Source organism: Sylvia atricapilla, chromosome 6 (genome assembly GCF_009819655.1).
Source record: "Sylvia atricapilla isolate bSylAtr1 chromosome 6, bSylAtr1.pri, whole genome shotgun sequence".
NCBI classification, from domain to species: domain Eukaryota; kingdom Metazoa; phylum Chordata; class Aves; order Passeriformes; family Sylviidae; genus Sylvia; species Sylvia atricapilla.
This window is the reverse complement of record NC_089145.1, coordinates 48,972,461-48,985,112: the sequence shown is the minus strand read 5'-3', so window position 1 is coordinate 48,985,112 and position 12,652 is coordinate 48,972,461. Positions and strand designations below refer to the sequence as shown.

The following is a 12,652-nucleotide window of genomic DNA, read 5'->3' as shown; positions in this document are numbered from 1 at the left end:
TTATGGGGTGAAACTAAAATCTGAAGTAAGAATGATTTTTTTAATATAGACTTCCCCCCTCCCCATTACCAAATCATAAGCCAAAATCCTTAGAGGCTTACATGGTCAGGGTGTGATTGCCTTTCCCTGTTGGTGAGGAGCAAGTTCACTCTGATGTTGAAATGATGGCTGAAGGAAATCCTGTGTTTTGTAAAAGGGGAGGTAGCCACTGAAAAATGGAAATTATGTGTCTGTCAGAGGGCTGGGTGATGGTGTGGCATAATAATTTGTCCAAAGAAAATCTTCTGAACTGGTGTCAGTAAGGGTATGTTCTGTTGTCAATATTGAGTTCCTTGCAGTATTCCTTTCCATCTAGTTGCATTTCATGCTGTTACATAATTTCTTCTAAAGTGATGCTGAAAGCAGATATAATATTAATACATTTAAGCGGTGCGGTGTGTAATCTGCTGTCTCTTGAGCTTAGTGCAAGTGGGTCTGCATTGTAGGGAAATGAAGCTGATTATTATAAACCCTTGGAAATGACAGCCCTTTGGGAAGTCTGCTGTCAGTGACTCGTGTATGCTGGATTCTCTGTGTTCTGGACACATTTTGCAATCCCTTTATACTCCCCAAAGGTCAACAAAAAGGGGCTCCTGACCTTCAATTTGGTGCTTTATTGTGCGTTTTTTTAAAATGACTTGTGAACCAAGAGAGAAAGTGTTCACAGTGCAGGAGCTTAGAGATGAGTTACACAGAGGTGAAGAGAGCTGTAGTCCTCAGGTGACTCCAGGCCTAGAGCAGAAGCTCTTTATCCCATCTCCCAAGGCTCCCCCTTGGATATGCTCAGGCACAAGATGCCCATGTTTAGGCACCCAGATTGCTCCCAAATGACCCCACAGCCCATAGAGAGAAGGGGAGCTGAGACCCTTTGTGAAGGCTTTAGTATTTCCACAGGGCACAGGGTCAAACTGATCGTTTATGATTAAATACTTTTTTTAACCTCATTTCAGCCTTCATCTGTTACAACTTATGCGAAAGGAGAAAAAAGGTTTTCAATTAAAGGCTACTTATGTAACGACCCTGTTTTGAATGCTAATTCATGAATTACTGGGAGCTGACAGTGCTGCTTTTTAATTTTCCTCAGTCACTTCAGAACATAAGTCTAATTGAAATCATTTTTTGCTAATCTCTCATAAATGCTAAGAACTTTCTGTCAAGTAAATTTTTGTCTTTCTGTATTTAATTTATGTTAAGAACAGTCCATTTTGTTGCATCAAAGTATTTCAGAATTAAATATTTGTCTTCTTTTTTTCTCCCTTCTAGCAGAAATAATGCTGAAGGGTAGCAGAAAAGATAATTTGTCTGACTTGTCTCTAAGTTTTCAACACTTTATCTTCACAGTTGGTCCAACATGGCCACAGCACTGATCTGACTTTACTGGACAGAAACAGAAAGGAAAATAAATGTTTCTTCGTAGTACTTTGACCTTAAAATACCACAAACACCATCCATCTTCTTGTGTTATTTGTGTTATTTTTCAATTGAATCACTCAGCACAATGGGTCAAAAAGTCAGAGGCCACCATTTCTTCTCTCTGCTAGCAGGATAGAAAGCTTTGATAGGAACAAGTGTTTGCTGTTTTTTCATTGTTGTTTTGGCTTTTTGGATTTTTTTAATTTAGTCTTTGGTAAGCAATTTTAGTCTTTGGTAAGCACCAAGACTTTAATTTCTATCTCAAGCGTTTAAAATTATACATTATTTGTTATGAAAAATACCACTTTCCGCCCATCAAATTGCTTCTGTAATCAAATTGCTTCTGTTTTCTACACAGAAAAAAACCTTGGGTTTGCAGTCTATTTTTACTAAAAAAGCTTGATTTGCTGCCTTTTCTCATTGGTAGGAGTAAGCCAAACTCCCTTCCCTGGTGAGAGGGGCGTGCCTGTGTCCATTTGTTTCATAACAGGCTGGCAAAGGTCTTGGGCTTTGGTCCAAGAACAGTATCTTTGGGGGTCACTCTTAAGTCCTGCCTAGTTGAAAAAATTATCACTAGATGTTATATCATTTTTTCTGAGTATTGAAGAGTGATTGTGTTGGAATGACAGCTGTGGGGTGTCAGTGCTGTGTGGCACATGTTTGTGCCACAGGTGACAGTGCTGGCTCTGCAGGCTTGTCCCCATGCTCATCACCTGGCAAGGGGAGGCAACACTGTGGAGAGAAGTGCTGAGCTGGACTGAGGGCAAGTCTTTTGTACTGCTGTGAAAGTCAGGACATGTGCCTTTTTTAATTTTTTTTTTTTAAAAAAAACTGTAGATGAAACTATGATTTGAAAAATATTCACAGTAAGAAAACAAGAGCCACTCTGGAGTAGTCAGTGGCCGGTTGTTGGTGTTTGCTGGGGACAAATGTGTGAGTCTCCTGAGCTCTCACTTGGTCTCCTTTGCTCCATCCCTCCTTCTGTCTCTGCTCCTCAGCTTAAGAAACATTTCCAACAAAAGTGCAATTGAGACTGCATGCTCCCACAGAGTTTTAGTTCAGATCAAAATGATTTTTCTGATAAATTTCTTGAAACTCCAGAAATGTGAAGTGATTTTACCTGAAGGATAATTTATTATAGATAGGTTGCCCATTAGTTGAGAGAATCTCCAGCAATGATGATGAACAGAGATGATCAGGGATTCTACTTTTAAAATGTCTTTCTGACTAGAAAAGCAATTTGGGACCCTCTTACATCTCAGTAATGAAAATTGGGTAAGGTAATAAGAGATTTCATTTTGTGAGTGAATTGACAATGCAAATACCAGGATTTTTAATTTAGGTTTAAGTGGAGTAATGGCTACTTATTCTGATGCGTCATTAGTCATATTGCTTTTTAATAAGGGATTCACTTTCTTTCCCTGGTTAGCTTTAACACTGATAGCAAAGCCCAAGGAATGTGCAAATGTTTAGGGAGATCTGTTGAGTATCTGTCACTGCACCATTTTAATTTTAAAAAGGAAGAAAAAGCAGTCTTCTTTCTGTGGTGAAAAACCACACATTTGCTTTTAGTACAGGGAAGATAAATAGTGTAGAGCTGTGTTTGGTAGCCTGTTATAAAATACCACAACCAATTAAAGAAAGATACATTCCCAAATAACTTCTAGAAAATATAGAAGAAAAATTGCATTGAGTGTAGGGCTCATGAAAGGGGCTGGCTTTATGACAGACAGTGGGAGGCAAAAGTCTGCGCTGCCCATCTCTGATAGGGATGTCTTATAAATAATGGCAGGTGAAGACTTTTTGCCCAACAAACCCATTCTCTGCTCCAAACACCTCATTCACTTTCTGGATAGATCTCTGCTCAGCATTTTTATTTCTTAAATGCCTTTTCTTTTTCTTGTCCTATTTTTTTTTTCTATTTTTCCTTTCTGTTCTTTAATTGAGAGCTTGTTTTGATGTTCACTGAACTCAGTGGGAATCTTTACATCAAATTGAATGCATTAGGTCAGATTCATAATCAGCAGCCACTGAAACAACCTAACAATAGTTTTGTCACACACTGCTACAGTCTTAAATGGGATTTGCTTTAAAAAAAGCAATAGAACTAATCCATTATAAACACTTGTTAGAGCAGACTTTTGACTGTATCTGTGTATTTACCAACACAATTTTAACCAATTTAAAGCAGATTGAAATTAATGCAGACTTCTTCTCCTGGCAGGAGCATAGGGCAGTTAATTAAATCAATTTAAACTAGCATGATTTTAGCCACAGCAGTGTGATACTGAGTGTTGTCTGGACTTGGGTTTGGTTGTCTTCCTTCCTTAGCTGGGCAAAGCATTTTGACTTTCTGTGAGGACAAGCTGTAATGTGATGAAACACATGGGCAATCCAGTGTAGACCAACCCATTCAGATTCAGGGGCGGGACAGCAAGTTTCTGGGATGCAAACAAATGTCCACCAAATCTCTCTTTCTCGGGCCTGTTTCTACATTTCTGGTGCCCCACGATCATGTGGCGTTTTGCAGGTCTCAGTGTGGTTTGCAAAAGTCTGACTAATCCATGGCCTCTAAACTGCTGGGGCAGCACACACTGTTCTGGAGCAGAGACTTCAAGGAGATCTGCAACCTCTGGGGTCTCCAGCACAGAGAGATAACCTCACATTTTGGCTCTGCTGTCTTATTCTGCTTTTCCATTGGCCACACAAATGCCCCTCCTTTTGTCACAGATGTCAGGTGATAGTGCCCGAGCTCCTGAGCTGACAGCTTAAAGGAGTGGGTAGCAGAGTGTCAGGACCTCTCCAGGAGGTTTCTGTGTCCCCACACACACACAGGAGTGGAGAAGAGGTTGCACACAGCAGGGCTGGGGGAGCACAACCAGCCAAGGTGAAATCCTTTCAGGGCAACCACCAAGAGACAACATATGAGTGGGACACTGCCAGTAAACTAAGAGTCTTCTTATCATCTTCCTCTGTGACCTGCTAACCTTTCTTTGAAATCATATACCTCCCAGGAATAGTGGAAACTCAGTTTCGCAGCAGTCACTTTTCAGCTTCAGAAGGAGTTATCTCCTTCAGATCTCTCTGACTCTCTGTTGTGAAATGTGAAAGAAATACAGGCCACATCTTCTGTCTTCATAAATTCAGGGGAATCCCAGATATCTGATATGCTGAACTCATTCTGTATCACTTGATTCCATGTGAGACACAATAGTTCCCAGCAGATTGGGTCATACAGGACTAGCATCCATTTCTCATTATGGCTTTCTTGAGATCTGCCCTTCTCTTCACAGCTTATAAAAGGAAAGTTGATAGGGTGAGGGCTCCAGGATGGTTGTGAAAGCACTGGGTCACTGTAGAAGTTCTAACCTAAGCAAACGACATTTTGAAATAAAACCAAAGCTGAATGTCAACTAAAACAGGCCATGTAGCTACAAGAAAATATTTCTGACACTGATAGATAATAATGTGTCCACTCAGAGTGCACCAATTCTTCTCCTTGAGCATGAAATGGAAATGAACTTTCAATATTTCCAGAGATCTGTGCATGACAACAGTCTCCAAAGTCTCCGTTATGTTCAGACCTTTGGGTTACTGTGGGGTTTTTTATACAATTGAGTTGATTTATGAGATTTCCTGTTAAATTTTATTGCTCCAATGACTTTTCTTTGGTTCTTTTGAAGTAGAAAACATCATTTTTGTAGCAAATGCAAGCTGAAAGTCTTAATGGAGCATAAAAATCTGAAAGGTCATGATTTTTTAGCTTTAAAATAGAGGACAATGCACTGCTTGATACTCTTAAAAATATGAAAAGTTAATGAGGATGTTTATTGGTGATAAAGATAGATTCTTCTCCCAGACATTTGATTTTGGCTACTTGTATATTGGCTTTTTCTGGGTGCACTTTTGTAAGTGAGAAACATTTCTCATTCTTCACATTTCAAGATCACAGAGATAGTTAAAAACACAAGGCAGAAACTTTGTCCCAGGGAGATTATTCAGTGCTCCTAACACCCAGTGCTTCTTCCCCTGTGAGTGCAGACTATTGGTTGCATTTATCTGGTATCTAGGGTTGTATAGATTACCTTCATTTATTTGACCATGTTCAAATAAATGTAGGTGCAAGCAAATTTGTAACCAAATAAGAAACTTTTCCTGTCAACACACATTTTGCAAACTTATGTGAATCATAGTAGCACTGCTTACAAACCCCTAATCTAGAAAATGTCTCCTGGTGTGCGTTTTTTGGGTGGGTTTGTTTGTTTGGTTTGGGTTGTTTGTTTGTTTGTTTGTGATTTGTGGATTTTCTGCTGATTTAGATTTAGTCTGCAGTCTTAAAAATATTTTATGTACTTCTTAATTAATGTTTTTATTGAGCATGTAGAAACTTAGGAAAAAAAGAGCCTTCCTGCTGTATCACCTAATGTAACACACCTTGAACAGTTCACCTCCAACTGCTTGCAGGTGTTTTCTCTAGGACTGCACATGGAAAAAGCATTTTATTACAATGTTCCCTGCCACTGTTGGTGCAGGGAGAAGTAATGAGAACAAGTCAGGGGACAGATGGGGTCATGGGAAAAGCCAGGACATCAGGAGGAGCCCAGCTTTCTTCCTTCTCATTAATATGGACTGTCCTGTTTGCTGTTGTCTTTGCAGCAGTCCAGCACGGGGGACCTGAGGACTCTGAGGAAAGGATTGTCCCCGTACCACTCTGAGTCACAGCTCTCGTCACTGCCACAGTACCAAGACCTGCAAAACGTAAGAGACGATTCCTTACCTGTCCAGGCAGAGCCATGGGCTTCCCAAAAAGTGGGCATGGCTGGAGGGGGCAGCTGAAGAGCTCTCACAAGTGATTGTTCACCCTGAAGCCGGTGTTGCCAACGTGCAGCTAAAACCTGCAGATGTTGGGAGGATGGGGAGCCCCTGGAACATAAATCTTTGCCTGAATTTTGTTCAGCAGCTTCCCAGCATGGGGTTTCAGTCAACTGACAGTCACTGTTGTGAATCTTTTAAAGCTAGGGTGGGTCTTGTTACACCTGCAGCTTCTTCTTGGTAGGTGCCCTGTGCCTGCAGTTAAAAAGCTGGTTGTGGAGGAAGCTTGCCAGGTGTCTGGCAGTGCATGGACAGGGTTGTTTAGTGAGCAAGTTCTTAGGATTTTCTGTATCACGAATAAGGTTTGTGTTTGCTAAGATTTGCCTGCATTGCTCCTCAAATCACAGAAGAATCTTGACTAAAGCCTCTTGCATAAGATGGAATTTTGCTGCTGTGCCAAGGCATCCATGTGCCAGACATGGCTGAGGATCCTGAGCCCTGCCAGATGTTTGCCTTCCAGATGTTTCCCTCACTGCTTGGGCACTTTTGCATGGTGATACTGTTTTCCAGATTACAGGAAGAGTGTCAAAACAGCCAGAGAGTCCTGGTGGGAGTGGGCTGTGAGTGTTATGAATGTGAGCAAAATCCTGATGGCAGCACAGCTGGAGAACCTCCCTGCTCCGTGTCTGGGACACTGGTCAGCAGAGCTGCAGGTCCTATAGGACCAGTCATGTGTTGGCTGCTTGACTGGGAAATAGTCATTCTGTAGATTTAGTGTATCTCTTACAGTTGTGAGGAAGGGCACAATAATAATTTATCAAAGTTTGCATAAATAAAACTCAAATATAGAAGCATATCCCCTTCCTATCCCTGCTAAATGGCAAGTTGGATGGAAATGCTTCAAGAAAAAAAAAAAAACAACCAGGAGGATAAAACAATCCGGGTGAGTATTCACATTTCTAACTTTGTGCCCTATGTATAAAGACAGGAAATTTCATACGGAGTGCAGAGAGACTTGAACCTGGAGATGTTTGTCTGGGTGTGCCAGCCTTAAGTTTTGGAGACTTTGCTTTGCTTCCCTGGTGCTTAGGCTTTTGATCCCCAGCTTTAATCCCCAGTTCCAGGTTGATGACACTCAGTCAGCCCTGTGCTGGTTGTCCCAAGGAGTGCTGCTGCTCATGATTTTATGTTTATCTTGTCCATCAGACTGGGATATGTCCAGCAGCTCTCTGCAGAGGAGCTGTGCTGGGATGGGAGCTGGCAGGAGAGTTTTCTGCTCGAGCATTTGCCCCCGCAGCTCACCGGGGCTGTGTGAAGGGTGGTGGCAGATGGTCCTGCCTGCTGGAGCCCTTCCTGGCTATTTGTCCCCGTTTTCTCTGCTTCCTCAAGGAAGAGATGGCACCTGGTGTTTATGGAGAGGCATGGGTGCTGTGTGACATTCACTTTCATCTGTCACCCTAGCTGTGTTCTGCCTTCTTTGCGGGAATTTGATAGAGAAGAAACAAAACCAGCTTTGGATCCAAATCCACATTGCCTGAGATACTTATGTAGCCATTTATTTACTTATCCCTACTGAAATCCCTTTGGTTTGTGGCTTGACATGATACACTGTTTTTGTGATGAAGGATAATGATCACAGATTCGTGCAAATATCTTTGAATTACTTGAGCGTGCCCAGAAGTGGACATTTAGATGTAGCTGAGTTTCTCTGTGGCTTTTTTTTTTTTTTTTTTTTTTTTTAATAGACAGCAGGCATGAGTTTGTGAGAAATCATTCTTCTTTGTGCCTGCACGAGCTTCATGTGGGTGAGTGATGGACAATTGGTGTCAGCTTCAAAGCTGTCACATCTGTTCAGGGTTTCATCATTGGCACTGCCTGTACTACTCTTCGGGAAGTTCCTCAGCACATCCCTCATTGTCACACAGGTAACAAGCAGACATCACTGCAGCTCTCCAGGGCTCTGACATAGCCCAGTTAATAACACTGCTGGGTGTTTCTAATGTGTCCTGGATCCGGGACACCAGTGCACACTGAAGATGCAGAAGCAAAAAACACTCACAGGTGCACTCTGTGCATTGGGCTTCATGCACATGGGTAATTATTGATTTGCTCTGTAGTCTGCAGTAGTTATCAAATATCCAGGAACAGCAGCCCTAGGGGTTAGTCTGGCCTACAAGACCCTGGCCTTTGCAAGGGAAGGAACTGAAAGCAGAGCAGTCAGTCTTTCCAGCTCTGGGAACTGCCACCCAGCGCCATTTCATGGAGTACCAGAGGTTCTCTGTGTCCTTTGGGAGGTGAGGGTGATTTCCTCTGGCTTGGACTCATGAGAGGAGGCAGCAACAAGCTCCTGATAGGACCTGCCATTTCCCTGGAATGGGACTAAGCTGTGTAGGCTGGCTCCATTTTTCCCATTGCCAGCAGCCTCCGGAGCTGCTCAGTCTCATGTAAGTTGATGTCCCAGGCATGAGACACCTGTAACCTGTGCACTGCTGAGGGCTCTGTGGCCCAGCTGGCATCTGGGTGTCATGGCTTAACTGCAGCTGGCAACTAAAGCCCACACAGCTGTTTGCTCACTCCCCCACATCCAGGGGAGCATCCAAGACCCCTGCGGCACAGCTGAGGATGCATGTGGGGGCTGAGGCATGCCCAGAGCTTGCACCTCTCTCTTTTCTTTAGCCTCTTCATGGGTGCTTTGGCTGCCCTGTGGACACATGCTCCGTGCAGACTTTGATGTACCTGCCCACTGCCCTCTGGCTGTGTCACAGGCGTGAGAAGGGGACCTGAGAGCTGCTTATGGTCCTATGGCTCAAGGTACCATCACCTTGAGAAGCTCATAAACCAGGTGCCTGGAGGAACCATTTATCCACATTGGCAAAGAACACCATTAAACATGATCCAGCTTGTTGCTAGCAGTCAGAGCTAGCCTGGCTGGCTTAGACTTAAAATCTGCTAGCAGTGTTCGTGTGATTTATAATGGGAATCCTGCCTTGGTGGGAGTAACTGTAGAGATGTGTAATGGAAATACTAAGGCTAGTGTGGATGGAGTGTGGGTGGAAAAACGTGTGTGAAAACACCAGCAGGAATTCTAGAGGAAGGGATGCTTTGGCCTGTGCTGATGGCCCAAGACGTGACTGGCAGCAAACAAATGGGTAAACACCACAGGATGTGTGGTTTGCGTCAGGGCTGGGAGGTCTGTGCTGTGATAAGGCCACAGCACAGATGGCTCATCAGCAGAGGACTGGGTCCCTGATAACGGGAGCAATGTCACACCAGGATTTTTCTTCCTGCGGTTCCAGGAGGAAGGAGTAGATAAGATGACGAAAGTGATGGGAAGAAGGCAACAGGCAGCAGCTTTCCTAGGGTTTTTGGAGTGTCAGTAAGCAAGATGCTGAGATAAAGATCAGCCTGTAATAACTCAGACTCCTAAGGCATGTGAAAAAGGTGTCCCAGAACCCATTTCTTTGCTGTCAATGAGGAGAGATGCCAGGGCTCTCATTAGGAATTGCTAGTGGGTGTCCCTTGTTTTCTGTGCCACACACAGTGAGCCTGACCACCTTTTGGTGAACGTGTGAATGTGTGTTGGTAGGTGTGTGATGTGAGTAACATGTTAGGTAAAAGTTAAATCACCTTCTCCTGCCTTAAGTTTTTGTAGTGAGTTTGTAGCGTTCCCTTGCTGAGGAGCAGGAGCTCCTGGTGTTCCCCATCTGGGTGCAGGAGGATGTGTCTGTGGTGCTGTAGGTGGTGAATGGAGACCATCCTGTGTCTGGAACTGGGAATCCCTGGGGAAAGTACCTGCAGATACACTCTGAGAGAGCTGAGGCAAGCTCTCTCTTTTTGAGAAGACAATGCTGCTGATGCCAATACTCAAGATTTTATATATGCCCCTGGGGACTACAATAAGTATCTCCAGATAAAAGTGAGATTTCTGTTAGAGTATTCAAAGCTGCTTTTGTCAGGAGTCTATATAGACTACAGACCAGACTGGGGAGAGAAAATTTCTTTTTCCCCTCTAAATCTATTCCAAAACCAACAAGAGCCATAGGAAAATGGAAAGAACTAGTAGTGTGATTATGTAGTGGAGAGCACTCAACTTAGAGGGCTGCAGAGTCTCTGGCTTCCTGACACTGTTTCTGATTGTATTTTTCTCCAGTGTCCACTTCTTGAAGGATGCAGAGCCTGGGAGATACCTCTGGAAGCTGGCTGCAGCACCAGCCCCTTCCCTTGGTTCCCACCATGCTGTCACAACGAGTCACATTTTGTACCTCTGCCTTGTAGGGATACTCGGGGGAAGTGTATTTCGTTTTGCCAGATGGCACACTTGCTATTACAAAAACAAGCCCAAATATTTGTGGTCTGTAGGTGTAAAGAGAAGTTACTCCATTAGATGTAGTGGGAAGGGATAATGAGTCCTTGGCTGAAGCACTGGCTGTCTGCTGAGCCTGTGAGAGCATTGGTGAGGACTGATGTGAGGTGAGGGCACAGAGTAGCTAAACCCCAGCCCCAATGGCAGTCCTGTCTCTCCCTTTTGGCTGGGAAGGCAGTGGTCTCCACCCTGTTCAGTACACAGGCTAAGGCAAAAGAAAAGCAAGAGGGCAATTCAGTATCTCTCCGTCAGCTCCCTGCAGAGGAAGGACAAAGCTGGCTGCTGAACCAGCCTGGTGTAGGCAGGGAGATGTAACTGTGGCCCAGGCCTGGTCTTGGGTCTCACTGGGAAACCCAGAGCAAGTTTTGTAGTCTCTCCTCAGCCTGCATGGGAGTAAATCTATTCCTCTCAGAGAGAAGAACTGGATCAGCTTTTTAAAGCAAACTTGACTTTTTAAATCAATCTTGAAATGGCAAAAGATCAGCACACTGTTCTCATTGTGATGTCCTGGTGATGCACCCAGAAGAGTCAGGGGAACCCTTGGAGTTCCTGATAGTCCCTGAAGAGTCATCTGATGCACTGGGGACCTTGGCAGGGCCCCAAGGTGTCCCAGCACATTACTGCAACCCCTCCACTGCCAGCAAGGAACCCCCAACCCCTCACAGTGCTACATGAAACCTTTGGGCAGGGGTATCCTTGGCTGGCCAGAGCCTCTGTCATCCCCAGGACTGAATTTGCATCTTCAGCATCTCACTGTGGCCTCTCAAAATGCCTTCAGCCCCTTCTGTTGCTTCAGAAGCCCATCCTGTGCAGTGCCCTGATGGTCCCCTGCCTTCTCCTATGCCTGCACCCCTCCCCTGTAGCTGTCAGGTGAGCTGAGCACAGCTGATGTGTGTCAGAGGGTGAAGAACATGTCAGAACAGAGAGTGAGAACAGAGGCTGCTTTCTCACCTTCCCACATCAGTGATGGCCATGGTGCCTTTTTAGGCAGGGGGAAGCAATGACTGAGAGAAGCGTGAGAAGCGTGGCAGAGGCAGCCCCATCCCACTGGCTTCACCATTGCCACCAGGATGTTGTTGAGCAGACAAAAAGAGAAATTCAAGGTGGCTGATTTGCTGCTGCAGCAACAGGAGCTGTGGAGAGAAAGTAAAATGAAAGGTTTGTCAGGATTTATGGCCCAGGGACTGCTATGGTGAAGCTTCAGGTTGTATCACCAGCAGCTGAGAACAAACCAATCCATTTTTGAAAGCTGCCGTTCATCTACTGCTATTGCAGAGGCTCTGAGCAGTGGGTGACTTTTTTCCTCATGGCAGCTAACCAGCACAAAGTTTGGCTGTGACAAAGTTTGGGTATTTGATGAGCAAAAGAGGCATTGACAGGCCGTGCCCATAATCTGCCCTTACAAGTAACCACAGAAAGCCAGAAAAATTCATCTGCTTTGAGGATCTGCTGTAGGTTCTCATGCTCATTTTTCATGTACCTTTGTGTGGGGCTGGCAATGGGTCGGGGGAGAGGCAGGGGCACAACAGACCCTTGCAGTGCCACAGGTCTGGAAGGGCAGCCAGGCTGAGATGGAGACCTGAGAGGCCATACATGTGCACAGGTATCCTCCTGTGCCTGCAGGCATCCTCTGCCCGCTCAGAGCCTTTCACCTGCATCATCCCCAAATCAGATTTGCTTCAGAATCATCGAAGTCTTGAAAATGCCCACCGTTTCCTTCTGAAAACAAATGTGATGACGTTCCTTTATCAAAAGTAGTAGCACCTCTCAAAATCCTTGCGGTGACAGTGCCCCTGTGAGTCAGTCAGAGTTAGTGCACTTGTCTGCTGGCGCGGCGTGGGCTTGCTCTGCCCGGACAGACTTGTTCTGTTTGCCTGTGTCAGGTGGTTACGGGCTGAAACTGCTCTGAATGTGTCATGTCGGTAAGGGTTTCACAGGCCGAGGGGCCAGCTGAAGCTGTCGGTGGTGATTTTACCGGGGTGCAGCCGTCCCAGCAGCCCAGCGCTGTCACCGCCCCAGAGTGAC

At 44.8% G+C, this 12,652-nt stretch overlaps 1 protein-coding gene across 1 annotated transcript in view; it reads left to right on the top strand.

Annotated features, from left to right (window-relative positions):
- Positions 1-12,652, top strand: part of CCDC85C (coiled-coil domain containing 85C) — a 109,819-nt gene that overhangs the window by 77,178 nt on the left and 19,989 nt on the right. Inside the window, exon 3 of the mRNA XM_066321860.1 lies at positions 6,109-6,210. Coding sequence (XP_066177957.1) covers positions 6,109-6,210 — 102 coding nt within the window. The remainder of the gene's footprint in view (positions 1-6,108; positions 6,211-12,652) is intronic.